The following is an 18,269-nucleotide window of genomic DNA, read 5'->3' on the forward strand; positions in this document are numbered from 1 at the left end:
ATACCTTTCGGCTCCCCTACTGGGTGACTAGTTAAACATTGTGGTCAGTGTTTTTAGTTTTATTTTTCATCACAACATCTAACAGCCAGGCTTGGTCTCAGGACAAGAATCCAGTCTTTTTAGCGCTGGTTTTCGCTCGTAATCACAAACCAACCAGCTCAAATGCATACCCTATTACCAGGGGCGTAGCCAAGGGGGGATTGGGGGGGTTCAAACCCCCCGAAATTTTTCAGTTTTGCTTGCGTATATAGGCACGCACACATACAAACGCACGCACGAACATACATAAAGTATGGTTGAACCCCCCCCCGAAAAAAATTTCTGGCTACGCCCCTGCCTATTACGTCATAACCTCAACTTGAAATGCACAAGCAACACCATGCATGAAAGCTGCTTGCATCTTGCGACAGCAGCCACCCCTCGCCGATCTACTACTCAAACAGACCACCTTTCGTACCAACAAAAGCGCAAGGTGGCCGCAGTGCACAAAGGTGCAGAAAGCGCGAAGCTGTGACCGCGCAACAGAGCACTGCTGACGCCACATCGTTGCATCAGCTTTCAGAGCGCTCGGAAATGACCCCCTCCGCCGTCACACGTGATAAGCTCGTGAACCCGGCAAGGGATTTGCAAGCCCTTATCGGGTTGGGTCAGTGTCAGTGGTATGACGACTTCCTTACCACACACGTTCTCTACAAAACAACTAAGTGTGTGTGTTCCGGTCGCTAAATTTATCTCGCCTGTCTCAAAGTAGCGGGTTCAGAGACCAGTGTAGATTGTGTGCCAGTGGATTTCTTAATGACTGTTCATTAAAAGATTGAAGGGTAGGCCAAACTCCAATAGCAAATGACTTCAAAATGCTCAGTGCCCAAGGGACATGAATATTATCACGATAAAACATGATAATGATAACTAATTCGGACAAGTCATTGCAGCTACATGTTTTTTCATTATCTTGTACGATATAATGTTAATAATTATTGTAGATGCCATCTCAGGCAATGCCTCTAGGGGCCTGCCCATAATAAAGCAAAAATACATAACTAATGAATTGTGCCAGCTGTGAAGCCTTTCTGTATAACAAGCGAAAAACGCAGAATACAAGAAATTGCAAACAGAAAATACACAGAACGCAACAGAAGCATAGAAAGAAAATGCAGAATGGAGTAAGAAAGAAAAACAAATAAACAATGCAGACATTGGAGGTGAGTTTATCATGTCACACAGGTAATTAGTGACACTAATTTATAACACAGAAAGAGAGCTTGAAATAATCATATTCACAATAACAATCGTAATTACATACACCACAAGGCTTCATCATTAATTGAATAAAAATAGTTATTAGGCTATGAGTATAGCAACAATAAACAGGCTTGATGTATCCACAACTGAAAATTTGCTCCAGCGTATCAAAAAATGCTACCATGCCATGGTCTTTGTAATAAGGTTTTTCACACTTGAGTCATCGTTGGAATAGCCTTAACCAAACTTAGGAGAATAGACTGTAGGGCGAGTTCATGATGAATGATGAATTAGCGCAAAAAACAACGGACAAGGGAAAGGCGACAGACAGGACTCGGCGCTACACTTCAACAGCTGAAGCTTAGCGCCGAGTCTTGTCTGTTGCCTTCACCTTGTCCGTTGTTTATTGCGCTAATTAGTTATGTCTGTAGTCAGCACAATCTCGCATCGGTAGTTATGCAGCTGCAAAAGATTGGTTGGGCCCCTGACTAAGTGCGCAAGGCAAAATCATGCCAAACAAGTGCACCGGCAAAAACACAAAACGAGAGAACCTGTTTTCGATAGCTTTAACTCATTCGTATTCCAATTGTCCGTGACTGTCTGTACATCCATTATCGATAGATTCAGGTTTCACCTTCTGCTGTTTTGTACACAAGAGTGCAGATCGTGACATCTTCACAATACACCGAGTTTCACACGCATAAATAGTCAAATACAGACATTTAACTCATCAGCTCTGCATCGCACCATCGCATGTTGGAGCAATCGTCTGGACTACATAGCAACCATGTGAAACAGAGAAAAATATTTTGCGATGACCCTAATATGCTCTTCTGTGTAATGAATTGTGTAACGATGTTCCACTCTACTCCAATTTTAAAGCTTTAAATTGATTCGCTGACCTCTTATGTGACTTCACTTTTTCTGCTCTGCTTAAAATGCTGTTCTGCCTCACCTTGATGCTCTTCAATCGGCCTGTACTGTAACGAACGAACGAATGAACAACAAACTAACTAACTAACTAACTAACTAACTAACTAACTAACTAACCAACTAACTAACTAACCAACTAACCAACTAACTAACTAACTAACACGCCCAGATTGTCTTGATAATGCCAATAAAAACCCAACAGCAAGCGCTGTCTCTACGCCGCATTCAAACCGCACTGCAGGCAAGTTTTATCCCATTTTATCTTTAGAAATTTTATTATTAAAGCGACGCAGGTGGCACATCAACACTGCGCAAGGTAGTCGCTAACATCTGCCCTCCCACGACGCTTTTTTTCTCTCTCGGGCTCCTTTGTCTGCTGTCCGGGGACACTACACGCTTGACAGGTTGTCATGCATCGTTTGACCTGCTCTCTTAGTCGTCACCTCGGTGCAAAACAATGCAGTCCGTGATGCTGCTCCTTACTCTTGAAGAAGGCTCGTGTGTGGGTGTGACAAGGGCTGAAAGCTTGGGCAACCTGCTCGAGGCAATAAGCAGGTGCCGACAGTATCACGCAAACAGTGGCTAAGTCATTGATTCGTTAACGAAATTCGCGGGATTTACGTGCCGAAACAGTGATATCGTCACCTGGTTGTCACGGTGAAAGACGCATAATCCAAAGCGCTGAAAGTCGAACTGTTTAGCGGGCAAAAGCTGTGCCTAGCAAAGCAAGTTAATCACACTGCAAAACGATAGTGGCGAGTACGGTCGTCGGTAGTGGAAAAAAACTGATTGGCGGCGAAATGAATCAGTTTTTATACATGCGTCACAGTACATTCCAGTGTTATCACTGATGCTTGTGCACAATCTGGAAGGTACACGAACAATCGCATCGGGCATGCAATGTTTGTAGAACCGTTGGCGCCATTTGTGAAACAGCATGCAAGTTGAAGTGCGGCCTGCGCCGAGCAATTAAGTGTGTCACAAGAGAGTGAAAAACGTGGTCTCCGTGAAATCAAAGAAAGTAAGTACACATGTCAAGACGATTATAAGGCATGCCCTAGTTGGGCACTGTGAATTGCAAAGGTGAAATCAGCGCTAAAGAGACAGAACACAAAGCGTATAAAAATGCACGATAAGTGTGGATTGACAACGGGAGGTTTACTGCTGCATAGCAATATGAAATAGAAAAAAAAAAACGAAAGAGGGAAATAGGAAAACACCTGCCACGAGGCTAGGAAAGCCTTAGTCATGCGATAAAACATTAAGGGTGACAGCACTAAGAAACTAATGTTCATATGATATCACTTTTATGAAATTGTGTACCAACCAACCCAACGTAGTGCACTTAATTTTGAGCACCTGGTGTTGTTTACTGTGGGCCTAAGTCTAAGTACACGGATGCTTTTGCATTTTGCATCAAAATGCAGTCGCCTTGGCTGGGAAATGTACTTTGCCTTTGGGCCTCAACTCCCGTCAACATGGCGGCTTAAGCCATCAAAGGGAGTTGGTAAACAGGAACTGTTGCCAGAGCCAATATTTTGACAAAAAGCTCATCCCCATCAGGGCAGCAGCTACTAGACAGGGCCCCTTGTTGAAATATTGGCTCCGGTAATGCTCCTCTTTCGGCAACTTGTCAATATTTCAAACTTCCATCCTTCTGTGAACTTCTGAAGCTACTGAAGGGACACTTAAAAGAAACAGTACACAAGGTCCAATTGACACAATATATTCTTCGAAACCTCTACCTTCGTTAATTTCACGATAATGGGATAAATATTGGCCAAAGAAAAACAGTGTGTCAGACGTTCCATGTCTTTTAATTTTGCACCAATACCCCGGCAGCAAAGTGTGCCATAATGAATTTTAGAGCACGTTTGGGTATGTGGGTGATCATGGCATAGTACTAACCATTGCCAACATTTGCAAAGTTCAGCATTAGTCATATTGCTTTGTTTGTTTGTTTTTGTCAGAAGAAAATCAAATGGGCACAGGCTGACATATTTAAAATCCCCAACATCCTGGCAAACAAACGGAAATTTCAAGGTTGTGTTGCCATTCTTTCCATACTAGGTTTACTATTGAAGAAGGGAAATTTTCTACAAGTACTGCTGGATTGATTTTTCTATTTAGTTTTTTTAATTCATCCTGTAATGTTATTCGAATGGCTTGTGCTTGGCCAATTCCACCGTGCAGACCCTCTGATCAGTGTTTGCATTGACAAACCTCCTCGTCAAGAATTAGCCAGCCGATCAGAGTGAATGGAATAAACAGGCATTGCTTCACATTAAAAACTTGGGATCATAGCCAACACAATGCATGCATTTCATATCAACTGTTTTATTTGGAGGGCATGGATTAGGATACGTACGCTTACAAGCACTTACATGTCTTGTAAACATCTGCTTACAGTCATGTGCCTTGCATCGAATGTCACTACATTATAGTCCGACGGGACAGGTGCTTTCCTTTTGTTGAGAAAAATTTCACTTTGTCTGCGAGTCCACGCACATATTTTGTTTTTTTCAGTACATTAACCTGCATTATTGAAATCAAGCAACTTGATATGCGGCACTTGCATCCTCTACTATATACTTATTTCTTTCTATTACTGGGCTGAATTTTCAACAACAGAGAGACAAGCTGTTTGGAGTTATGTCGCCACAGAAGTTGCTGTGTGCTGCCAGCTGTGGAGTAAATGTTCCCATGCATCTTTTAAATCTCTCCATGTACAGCCACAGCAGAAATCAAGCCTTTTTTCCAATCTTCATGTACATTTGAAGGAACACAGCATCAAAACATACAAACATACGACACAGGCCATTCTGCTATCTTGCTTGGCAATCTGCTAGAACTCAGTGCGAAGATGCAAGTACAGTGCAGCCTAATGCTAAAGAGAACATTCGAGAGCAATGCATGAACCATATTTCCCTCTATAAAACTGCCTCGCTTTGCAAAACATTACTTGTGATTGCTGGCACTGGTACATTTCTACACCTATGTGCAGTGAATCAACATAGATCGTCGAAGTCTGGGGGGGGAGTTGGGGGAGGGTTTGACAACCCCCCTGGAAATATGTCAATTCTGCTTGCACACATACAAACACACACACGAACCTGCATAAATGGTGGCTGAATGCCCCACCCCCAAATTTCTGACTACACATCTGCAGCATAGCTTCTGTCACAAATTGCAGCTAGAGGGCCATAGCAGAGTGACAGCTGTAGATTAGCATACTTCCTTTAAGAGCAGACAATGCCGTACAAAGCGCTTTTCAATACAAACAAGCCATATCTAAAAACATTTGAAATGAGGTGCCCTGCTATTTTTCGAGAAGTGTTGCTGAACGAGCTGTGCCACTTATCTGTGCAGCCAGGCTGCTTATCTGGCATTGTTTGAACAGGATCAACTATTTGTCCACTGCAAAACATTTATCTGTCAACGGTATCAAGTCTTTAAGTGTACTGACCACTGCCATTAGAATAAAATTTCCTGCAGGAAACACTCAACCCTGCCTTTGCTATGTTAAACCTTGTGCTAAACGTAAGTCAGTCTAGCCTGTGCAGAAAGCATTTCTATTGAAGATAATGCATGTTCTCAAGGCCATATGGCAAACATCGAGTAATAACTCCCACTTGGATACTGCTTATTATCCTCCACTGTGCTTTCCATTTTTAGAGTTGCTGTAGCTGGCACAAGCATCATGTTGTAGCTCTCCGTTACCGATTGCATTGCACTTGGAATGTTCTTTAAAAATGTTATATAATCTTAGACAGACCACACCCACTTTGTAGGTATTTTTCTGATAAAAAAATGCATTGATCCTGGAGGAAATATAGTCTGACACAGTGTTTAAAAGCCCTGTGTTTAATGAGAGAAGAATGCAAGAAACTGGCATGTGGCACATGCGCTAGCCTTTCCAGAGAGAGTTTCCGGCATTATAAAAGCTTGAGTAGCCGCAGCGGTGCACTGGTAGTAATGGTGCTTGACTTCTGACCCGAAGGTCGTGGGATCCAATCCCAGCCACGGCAGCCGCATTTCGATGGAGGCAAAATGCGAGAGGCCCGCGTACTTAGATTTAGGTGCACCCCAGGTGGTCAAAATTGGCAGAGCCCTCCACTACGGCATTTCTCATAATCATATCGTGGTTTCAGGATGCAAAATCCCAACAATTATTATTATTATTATTATTATTATTATTATTATTGGAAGCTCACATCCTCAAAGTTAAAGCAAACTGCAAAACACTTCTGGAGCTGCATTTGTAGAAGAGAAATATAAAGAACAGAGAAGGGAGTCGGAGGGAGGGGTGAGGCAATCGCATAGACAAAACAGTCTTTATGTACGTGTCCCAGCAAATAATTGTCAATTTTTCGCTTTTTGCTTCCATGCAGTGATGAGGGATGGAGCATGCCGTCCGGTGAAATGAAGAGTGCATCCTTGACCCCACTACCGGAGCACCGAAAACTGGCCCAACAAGTGCGAGCAGCTGGCCAGATACCATCTCAGCACAGGCTCTTTGGTGTTGCCAAGTGCCCAACTCCTCGCAGAAACAAAACCAGCACACGAAAAGTCGGGCCAAAGAATACACCAAGTTTCCGAAGATGCTAACGGCGGCGGGCGGTGACTATCTCGGCCAGCAGCGCTGACAACGCCTCGCCACCGTCCCCAACCCGCGCTATCTCGCTATCTTGGCTCGCTGTTTGTGCACGGCCCAAGACGTCTTCCCATCGTTGTCGAACGTATCGCAGTGCCCACATATTATGTCTGCCCCGAATGTTAGATGGTAAGCACGATGGTTGGTGAACGCATAAACCACTAAACGGGCACATCGATGCCGTTGCACCAATCTAACACTATTCAGGTGCCGGAGCCGACAATCACACGCAACAGCTTGCCGACACCAATTTACAGAGAAAGCAGAACTATCGAAGGCAGCCATTGAGGCAACAATGTGGACTAACACGTAAGCGCAAGCAGTCCAGCCCCTTTGTGATTGGGCTGTCTTCGCGATCGATTTTAACAGGCAGTACAAATGCTGCATGACTGCTCTCGGGTGATAAAACCCATTTTTCACCACCCTTCTTCGAAGGACTCCGTTGTTTCATAGCCGATGCGATTCTGCAATTTTTGTATACCCGATCATTTTTTGCTATTAATGCAGCACACATGCGGTAGTCATGAGATGCATAATTCATTAGAGTCGGCATACGCACAACACATTGACTACAGGGTGCTATTCTCAGTACAAGTGGCAGAAACCCCCAAAAAATGGAATGGTGTGGCTTGATATTGGCACGTCCACGTATTCACAAAAAACAGATAACATCCCAAAGAATGCTCATGCATTAGAAACACAACAAGCATTGGATTAACACATCTGTATGCCAATACATTACAAGAGAATGTGAGGAAAACATAAACGGGGCTTAAATTCTGAGAGCTCCACTATACGCCGTCAATATGCCATCAAAGCTGGACTACTGTACCGACATCAATACATGAGGGCATTACTGTCAGTCTCAGCGTGGTTGAAATGGATCAGCATTTCCATATTTAGAAACCTTCATCTTGGCTAATGAGCCGGCGGTTTGTACGCAACTCCCCCACCCCAACTCCACAAATTATATCTGAAGTACCCTTGCACATGCACACACACACATATCTGTGACTTTTTGCAACGTTGCAGTAATCCTTGGTTTCATACTCAACAGTTTCAGTGACTCCATGTGTCAGAAATCTGCAAACTTGTGAAAGTCATATCTATGCTTTATTGTCCCGCCTGCTCAACTGTATGTGTGTATGTATGTACAGTCAGGTCCACTGTTAAAGGGAACACTTGAATTAGCATCTTTCATATTGTTGGCCCCATCACAGTAAGAAGATGTGGAAATAATATTTGTACGTGGCACTAGTCTGCCAAAAGGAGTCAGAACTGTAAACCACCAGTAGTATTGTGCAAATCGAAGCCACTATGCTTTTGCGAGAGAACGAAATCCAGATACGTCCGGCATGCAAGTGTTCCCTTTAACAATGGACCCGTCTGTATGTATGTATGGACATGCACGTGTGTGGGTGCGGTCATCTACCATCTCAAGTTTCTCCCAACAATAATGTCTACGGTGGTTGGAGGGCAAAATTATGCAAATTTGACACATCTGTCAAGAGCGCATTGTAATTCGCAACAAGCCGTTGGACTCCGAGAGCAATGCGGATGCCTCAGCAACAGGAACGCAGGCCATGCAGGACGTTGTAAACACAAAGCGCAACTAACCTGCGGATAATTCATAGTGAAGAATGACTCGAGGTTGCTGAAGAGGTTTGGATCCACCCCCGTCAATGGTTTGATGATGGACACGCCGGGCAGTGGCACCTCCAGGGGTGGAAGGGCTTTCTTTTTGTGGAGCTTCATTTTTCTGTCCCAAAAAAGAGAAACAAAAAAATGCAAGAGGTCAAGCACTCAAGTGTATATATCTGCTATTAGAAATTTTCATTTCCATTCCTTTATTATTTTGCGTAATACACGAAACACAGGTAGAGTACAGTTAAACAATCGGAAGTGCCCCCAAACCTGACAAAGTAGGACCTTGCTGGTCTCCCTCCCCCCACCCAACTTCTAGCCCCGGGTTGCTTGCCTTGGCTGCCCTAAATAAACGCGAATAACATAACTCGAGCTAGCAGGTTGATACAGCACATACTTCACAAGCCACTTGTTCCTTGCGTCTGTCTTCATAAAGTGTGCATTGTATTTGCCTTGTGATGCACCAAGTAGTGCCCACGAAACACAAAACCTCTATAGGACGTCTTTAAAGGCCAACTCCGGCGATTTTTTGGCCATGTCAAAGTAATGGTGCTTTTATGTTCCTGAGACGCTCCTGTTACGGGCCCGATAGCAGAAATACTCGGCAAATAGGAGAATAATTTTAGATAAGCAAAAAAGCGCAACACCGAAACCGAAACCCAACCAAGTGTACTGTCTACGTACGACGTAGACGTTGTTACGAACGAACCGGAAGTCGTGCAAGACATGCCGGTCACGCCGGCGCGGAGTATGAAAACTGTGACAGCTGGGACGACCAGCGAAGCGCCGGCCAAACCAACGCTGTCTGTCGCCTTGTGCACAGCAGACGCTCGCTGTAGCGGCCTAAGCGCTGAAGTTAGCGGTGCCCTCGGCTGCGTCACTTCCGCCGCCTTGCCAATACTGACGTCACAGACGCAATGTTGCCAATAATTGTGGGAAGCCAGGAGGGCGTTTGCAGACAATCTTTAAAATTCCTTTGCAAACAATCTGCGCATGTCTCAAGCCTGTAATTTGGCATAAATGACGGAAACGTGCAAAGGAACGTACCCAGCGAATTTCACTTAGATCCATCGACCTCGTAAAATCGCCGGAGTTGGCCTTTAAAACGTTTTGTGGAGGTCTTGCGTTTCATAGGTGGCTGCACTGACAAACTTCTAAATTTTGAGTCCGCAAGTTGCTTTCCACATTAATACCACAGGACAACCCTGAATGAGATTCAGAACAACACAAACACATTCAGGTGATTGCGCAGGGCATTTACTATAAAGAATCAAGATTACCTCCTCCTCCTCCTCCTTTCCCCCTTTCAGGCCCTATAGCCCAGAAGCCCCAAACAGCGGCTGCATTTTGTTCCAGGCATGTAGCATAATGCTGGAATCAACCTTATCTTGCAAATCTGTTCGCAACAATGACATTTATTCTGTGCGCTTTACTCTCGTTAGTGCACCACATGGCTGCCCCTCCACCCTCCCCCTCCCCTCCCCCCATGTGAATGCCAGCTGTGGCCCCTTCTTCCTACTTCATCGATCAAATGCAAAGCTTACACCTCTGGCATTGTGTCAGCTGTCTCGTTACCAACTTTGCCCCATATTCAAGCAAAGCTCGTTGCGAGTTACAAATTTCGGCGGCGGCATTGTTGTACGCAAAAAACTTGGTGCCGGCCGAAATGCAGCCCTCGAAAGTGCACCGCAGTCACGTGTGCCGTTTTCCAATAATTGATGCTTTCCGAATCGTGGGCTTGTGGGTGATCAGCCATTTCTCGTATGGTAATATGATTTTTTATCGGGGGTCATTTCACGTTGCCACATTTCATTGTTGCCTGGATATATACACATAACCGTCGTTGTTGCCCGTAACAATTGAAGTGTTGTGCTGCTAATGACATGGATGAAGGTCCAATATGCCGGCATGGAGGAAGGAAAAAGTTAAGAGGGGGCAGTGCGCAATGCGATAGAACGAAAGAAAAGTAGTGGGTCAGGTGCGTACAGACCAAGCTTCGCTTGCCCCCATTCTCCCGGTAAGGGAAGAGCTCCCGAGTTTTTTGTGCACTCTTTAATCATCAGCCACTTATTTATGGATAGTAAAGTATAATTAAAGCCATAGTATAATTGACAGAGTGTTGACAGGTTTCAAAGAATCGCTCGTGCCACGCAGAAGATGCAACGTCGTGCAAGTGCACGACCCCGCAAAACCTTGGCCAAAGAGAGGCAGCGCCCACTCGAATGCCACTCACAAAGCGAGCAAATTGAGTTCACGCCAGTTGTCCCCATCTCTGTCCATTGTCAACTCTTGGAGCCTGCACGTGATAAAACTTCCAAGAGCTGCAGGGCAGCGCGGCGCAGCTCTTGAGACGAGCACAATGAAATGGCCGAAGGAATGTCGCCCTATCACCCAGGAATTCCAAAACAACATCGCAAGGAAAAACTGCATGGAACAATGGGATAACTTGTTTCTCTTGTTTCGAGAGGATGGTTTGGCTTGGTGCCCACAACTCCCAATTCTTTTTTTACAGGAAACGCTGTCATAAGATCACGACGACAGCCGGTTTTGGTGGGCGTTGTCCGCCGCCACCGGTGACCGTAACCGCTATCGCGCAGAATGAGCAAAAAAATATCCAGGATCGAGTGGGACTTGAACCAAAGTCCTCTGCATGGCAGTCGAGTATTCTACCGCAGAGCAATGCCAGTGCTTGAAACTCCTTCGCGAGAAGACTTTATACAGGCATCATGTTAACATATCCAGTACAGCGTGGTAGAAGAACAAAAAACACCAGGAGGCGCACAATGCGAATTGCGTAACAATGGGGTGGTTAAAAAAGGTTCCCACTCATTACGATCCATCATCAGCCACCCATCAACAAAGTTCACATAATAATGTCTTACAGATACGTTAATGAGTACCTCGCTTCTCCTCAGAATGGTGAGTAATGGCACAGTGGGTACTACCCTACTTCACAAAATTATGACTTATAGTGTTGTGGGTACCTTGCAAGTGTAACTGAAGTGGTTGCTCCAATAGAGCTTAGAACGGGCTCTAGAAAGGCCGCTCTTACAGCTTTAGTTATGACTGTGCTGCGTGCCCCACGCAGGCCTGGCCTCTTTTAGACTGACTCATTTGAATTTTAGAAGCACTCTGGCTACATTCCTACAGAATAAAAGAGTCCTTTTACTCTTTTCGACAAGATGGATAACTCCCAATAAAGATGCATGTTAACTCCCTTTCGGAGGTCATTATATTCTCTTTGGAGAGTTCTGGAAGGGCACGACTCTCCAAAGAAGAGTTAATGTGTATTTCTAAAGAGTTAAATATCTGAAAAGTCAGGATTAACCAAGAAGAGTAACAAGTACTCCTTTTTTCCTTAGACTGTAAAAAACACTCAATTGGTCTAAATGAAATTTGTTCCAATCAAGAAAGAAAGCTGGACAGAAGCGAACTGTTGATGTAAAGCGGCGTAGTTTTTCATTAAGTAGAATGTTACAATGCATTTCACAACGCAGGTCTGGTGTTAGAATGAAAATTTGCGTTTCACGTGAAAAATGTTTCCTAAGGTTGACTTGCAAGAAAAGGAAATACAGGACATAAGAGCAAATTTCAGAGCCATTTGTCATGTTCCAGCGTGTTGCGACCAACACAGGTCAAGAACATGAAGCAGTAATTAGAGGGCAGATTTTCACTTGCGCTATTATGAACAGGTATTCAACCGCTACTTCTTCTCAGGCAATGTGTCCAGTTTTGTTAACCCTCTTGCGACCGTTGACGAGTATATTCGTCACGAGATTTTCTCACAAAATGACTGTCCACAAAAATTGGTCCCACATGGAACCGATGAAGACTTCATACTTGTGTTCCTTGACGACATATGGCCACACTTGTCCCTGTTTGGACATTTGTGTCATGACTTCCATTTTATCACCATTTTTTATTGTATTACAGTGAGGTGAAGCCACCTTTGAGTAATCTTTTTCTACGCAATTAGTGAAATAAAGGAACCCCATTGAATTGAAAGGATGGTACTGTTTTATTCAGGAAAAAAAAAAAGCTCTACAAATTGGGAAAAAGAATTTTTTTGTAATTTTGGCACATTTTTGGGTTTTCTTTTTTGGTCACGAAAGGGCTAATAAGAGATGTCACACGAAATCTGGCTCAGACATCGCTATAATATGCACGAAATCTCATATGTCAAATCTATGAACAGTTGTGAATCCTAGTTTCTTCCTTTTTTTTTTTTAAAGGATGGGTGGAGACCTACTTTGATGTAGTGATTGGTGACCATTCTTGGCCCTAATCATCAAATGGGGGCTCCAAGTCAGCCCCATACCAACGCCTCCTATAAAGTATAGGAGGCGTTGCCCATACCTGTCAAGTCAGCCCCATACCTGTACTCTGTCGGACCTATACCACCGTCATTGTTTAAAGTGTAGGGCTATGGCTGTGCACGTTTTTGACGGTAATGGCGGCCAAAGAGCCCCCCCCCCCTGATGTTGCATGCCAAGAACTCTTCACTTCCCAAACCTTTACTCCCAGAAAGCTGGGGACCGATGGCAAGCTATTGCGAGATCACGTCACCTGTTGTAGTTTCATCTTTGCATCCACTGCGAAGCTCTTCTGTTGAACTTGACCAATATAGGGGGAAGGAGGGGTGGCACTGTGGTGAAATTTGGCCCCCTAAAGGAGAACACCACGCATGTCTATGTGCTTAAAACATCATTCAGATGTCTCTTGCGTGCTGTTGGGGTTGGTTCTCAACATTGGCGTGGCCAGTGGGGGGAGGTTCAACACCTCCCCCTCCCCCTCCCCCCGGATCTTTTAAATCTGGCATACATGCACGCATATAAATCCACGGACGAACGTACGTAAAAAGTGGTTGACTCCCCCCCTCCCCCAAAAGACAAACAATATCTGCCTACGACCCTGGTCATATCGTTATCGCGCACTTCCGCGCGCTACTAGCTACACCTTCCTCTTTCATTATTATCATTATCACTGTAGCGCACGTGCGCGCGAGACATCGCCGCCCAAACGCGGCAGCAGCCGCTCTTGTGTTGTCACCGGCGAGCGCGCCCAATGGGTGCCGCCGGGGCCAAGTACGTCGCCGGAAAGAGGCGCCGACGCCCACTCCGCGATAAGCTAAGCGGGGCCGGTATGAGGACCTGTTTTACGTCACAAGTGGTTCGCCCCTCTGTGCACAACACTGCCACGTGCTTCGCTGCGTGGATCCTGCGAGGCTACAGAGCGAGCGCGCCCACGTGGTCGCCGCGTACCGGTCAGGTGAGCGCCAAGTGCGCGCCGCGGTTGGGACAAGCGTACTCCCGAACGCGAGCATCTTCGGTCGCTTCAAACATCGACGCTCCCAAGCAACACGATCCAAGTTCACTAGACAGCTTTAGAAAAGGGTACGCATAAATAGCGTTCGTTGGTTACGATACATAGGAAGTTTTAGAATAGGGTACGCAAAGCTTTGCGTTAGCGTTTGTCGGCACTGTGCATGCGTCGTGTGCTATCCTCTTGGGTACCCACGTTAAGTGACGGAAATAGCCTACGTAAGCAACAAAGCGCTATCTCTGCGTGCCCTATTCAAACACTGCCTACTGAGCGGCGAACTGGGGATTAGATATCTATAGTAGCGCGTCACAAGTGTGAGGCCAAATGAAACGTCAGTTTGAAAGTATTCTTTAATAACTTCCTTTTCTTAACGGGAATGGTAGATTGGGCGAGTTGGCGTAATATTATGAATAACGTGTCATGTTTTGCTGTTCGTTCTTTCGTTGTGAAGGGAAGCTCGCTTCAGCGCAATAATCACCTCGACGATGGAAACTTGCCGCTCGCCAATCAGAAAAGCGCCGGAAATACAGGACCGCCAGGCCAAACGGCAGGACCATCAAAAATGCAATTTAAACGATTTAACGATTTATTTCCATGGTGACAGGTCACGTGACAAATGGCAAACCCTCGACTCGGAACACTGTGATAAGAGCGCCCCGATATTTTCTGTAAATTCCCCAGGGTAAATGTTGAGAAAAGCGAAAGCTAACACATCTCCATCAGAAACGTTTCACAAGCTAACATATCTGTCAAAGGTGTACTGACACGATTTTGGGTAATGGCAAAAGGGACACTTCCCGTTTCATTGGTATGCAGCGTAACGCTCTCCACACACCGGAGTCTGAAAACACGTATAAGATAGTTTACTTTAAAATTAAGTTTTCGTCGATGAGCATCTGCAAGCCAGCCCCACCGCAATGTACATAATCCCGACGAGTCAACACAGTTCCACTGAGTTTGCGTCCTGCATGCAGCCCAAATCGCAGAAATCACTGTCGGGGTCACCACGAGCAGATAACAGCTCTGAATTCCGCCATTAGTCAATTGTGATTGGCCCAGAGGGCTGCTAGGGCCTCCCTGATTGGCTTAAAATGCCGCCATTACGAAATATGACAATATGGCAGAATTTGACGGTGCCCAGATAAGAGTCTTTTAGCAAGTTGCGGAAGTACGGTACGCAAATACGGTAAGGCAGTACGGTACCGCTCCTCCTTTCCCGGTCGTTGAGCGGCCAAAGCATATAGAGCGGGAAAGGAGGTGCGCCACCGTACGGCCTTACCGTATTTGCGTACCGTATTTCCGTAACTTGCTAAAATACTCTAATGTCCAGAATAGAGGCCCTGCCGCGACTCGAGTACGTCGCGAGTTACTTTTTTATAAGCATTAAAATGACGTTTCGGCTACCGTGCGGTAGCCGAAACGTCTTTTTAATGTTTATGAAACCTTTCATTTCGTCGGCGTTATTTCGTTTCGTTCCTTCTTCATCCTTCTGTATTTGCATAGCCCAACCTGCTTGGACCATGGGTCCGCAGTATTGAATAAATAAAAAAATATCGCCATGCCAGGGACAATCGCTGAGCCAGAAAACACTGTGTAGTAAAACCCTGTAGTTTCGTTTCTGTGGAGATCACGGGGGAAAGAACGCAAGATCCGGGAAACGTAACATCCGATAACAATTGCCAGAAACGGTCCTGTTGTACAACGGGACTGCTTGTTTCGGAGCGCATAAGTGCGGGAGCGTACATCAACGACTTCCGTATATATACGCGTTAACAGTCGATTTTTAAAAGCCTATTTCTTCAAATAATTCGGCTATCACTATCAAAACAATTTATCCGCGCTCTGCTGATACGTGATTGCTGGTTTCCAAATGGCTTCAGTTACTTCCAGTGCAACTGGTCAGGGTACGAGTTTGTTGCCAGTTGGCTTGTAAATGAAACCAGTACCCGACTGCTGGGACTAGTTGGCATACAACTCTGACTCGCTGGTTTCCAGCTGGAACCAGTAGATCCCAGTTAACAGCACAGTCAGGGCCGTACCCAGGAATCTTTTTCGGGGGGTGTTTGTGCGTAGAACGGCTAACATTGGCAACTGGTGGTCGCTGTGAAGGCGCGCAAATATTTTAGTATCACCCGAAAAGTTAAACCCTGAGAAAATTTCGGGGAGGGTCAGAACCCCCTTACCCCCCCTCCCCCGGTTTAGCTACGGCCCTGAGCAGAGTTCAGATTAGTTAGATCCCAAGTACGAAAGAAGGGGAATTGTTCGATGGGCTCATTTCTTTGCTGGACCATACCAATGAAACCAACAGATAATTAAAGGGGTGGTGCCACCAAATTTGTGGCTTGCGCGTTCTTTGTTGTAAGCGTTTCCGATTGCTCCAGGAAGCATGATACACGCACCAAGATTCATGTATTCTCGCTAAATAATTTAATATCGCCTTTTTATGTGGACAACTTATGGTTTCCGTCTCTGGGCGCCGAGGTTGGGCAGTGACGTAGCAGTGTAGGGGGCTTGGTTACGTGACCACGCAAGGCTGTGACGCACTTAGCCAGGAAGCGACCAAAACTCGGCAAGTGATGCAGCAACCGATGCTTTGCCGGTACATATATACGTTGCAGAGGTTACGGAGGTCCGGAGGTCACTCACGTCACTACTAGAGTGCATCTAGTACACTATCACTACAGCAGATCTGGTGTGACGTCACTACAACTTTCGTTACACCTCCTATAGAGCTACGTCAGTGTTGGCGCGCTAGCGTTGGGTCTCGATCGGGAGAATGGGCATTTAGGTACAATTCGGAAGTGAATTAAAATATTCTAAACGTTTGCTATCTCCGATTCTTCGTGTGGAGTGTCCTTGCATACAGAGGAAACCCACAACAGGCGTGTTATAACCTCGAAATTTGATGGCACCACCCCTTTAAGCCAATCCGCCTTTTAGGGGCGTAGCTCCTCTTAGTCTAACCTTGTCACGTCTCCGTTGTCCGGCGTAAACGGATCTCCCGTATGATGCAATAGATGGCGCTGTCTCATAGAAGTACATACAAACAGCAGTTCAGGGACGATATTCTAGATGGCGCTGTACACAACCTGTACAGGTCATTCTGCCTTAAGAGGCAGAGAGATGGACCGTGAATTTATATTTTTTGGTATAATAACATAGATGTAATCCATGTGGATAAGGTATTAGGCCAACATAAAACAAGGAAGGTTTTTTTCGTTTTTTTTCTTCGAGCCTGGTGGCAGACATGTCACCGGCCCGTTATAAAGGGGACGCTCATAGCATCCATCCATCCATCCGTGGTCATCACCATTTCTCGTCTCATTTCCTAGATGGCGTTGGTCCAATAGAATAGTGCGCAATATGGCGCTTGTGTGCATCGACACAAGATGGCGCTGGAAGTGCCGCTGCTCTCCGATTGGCTGCTGCGCGGGGAGCGAGCGCCTCTCTCATTCTCCTGGATTGTCGCCGTACGTGTCGGATCGTTGGCGGAGCATGGACGACGCGCAGCGGCGGGCGCTCGTTTGGCGGCAGCCAGGCGGATCTCGTGACGGTGCGCGCCAAGGACGCCGCTGCGAAACGGGCTCAACGAGAAGCGAATCCCGAGACCATGATTGCTTCAGGAGCTGCGCCCAAGCTCTTCATCATTCACTCGTGGATATGCTGTATTTCATTTTCCTGTGCTGCCCTCTACCGTTTTGGTAGGCTTTTGGTAGGGACCGGGAAAACCCGTATCGCCAAACAAAAGCCTCCGATATCAAAGCGCGTTTCGCAACTTTTCCGCTAGGGGAAAAGCGCATGCGCCGTGGCATCGTGAAGGAGGCGAAATAAGCACAGCGGACATTATTTGTGTGTCTCAGCTGTAGTGCGGTAATTATGACGTAAATGGAAGGGAATTAAAGTGGACGAAAAATCAACATGCCGCAGGTAGGGACCGAACCTATAACGGATAACGCGTAGGTTTCAGGTTCGGTCCCTACTTGCGGCAAGTTCACTTTTCGTCCACTTTCATTCCTATACATTTTGTGTCGTAATGAGCACACTACAGTTGAGACACACAGATAATGTCCGCTGTGCTTTCTTCAATTGGCTTAATTGTCTGTTTGTTTCATTAGTTAGATTCCTAGTTGCACATTTCCACCCGTGACACAAGACATCTACGGGTAAAGCCTCCTCTCAATCATAATAGAGTCTTTTAGCAAGTTACGGAAATATGGTACGCAAATACGGTAAGGCAGTATGGTTTCGCTCCTTCTTTCCCGGTCGTTGAGCGGCCAAAGCACAACCAGCGGGAAAGGAGGAACGCTACCGTACTGCCCTGCCGTATTTGCGTACCGTATTTCCGTAGCTTCTAAAATACTCTAGTAACTGCTGGGGTTTAACGTCCCGAAGCCACGATATAACTATGAGGAACGCCGTAGTGGAGGGCTCCGGAAATTTCCACCACCTGGGGGGTTCTTTAACGTGCACCTAA

At 45.8% G+C, this 18,269-nt stretch overlaps 1 protein-coding gene across 1 annotated transcript in view; it reads right to left on the reverse strand.

Moving 5' to 3' along the window:
* The window catches only part of LOC119406011 (ceramide glucosyltransferase), an 82,547-nt gene that overhangs the window by 23,330 nt on the left and 40,948 nt on the right, over nt 1-18,269 (reverse strand). Inside the window, exon 2 of the mRNA XM_037672860.2 lies at nt 8,447-8,588. Coding sequence (XP_037528788.2) covers nt 8,447-8,588 — 142 coding nt within the window. The remainder of the gene's footprint in view (nt 1-8,446; nt 8,589-18,269) is intronic.

The sequence above is a fragment of the Rhipicephalus sanguineus genome, chromosome 9 (assembly GCF_013339695.2).
Source record: "Rhipicephalus sanguineus isolate Rsan-2018 chromosome 9, BIME_Rsan_1.4, whole genome shotgun sequence".
Lineage (NCBI taxonomy): Eukaryota > Metazoa > Arthropoda > Arachnida > Ixodida > Ixodidae > Rhipicephalus > Rhipicephalus sanguineus.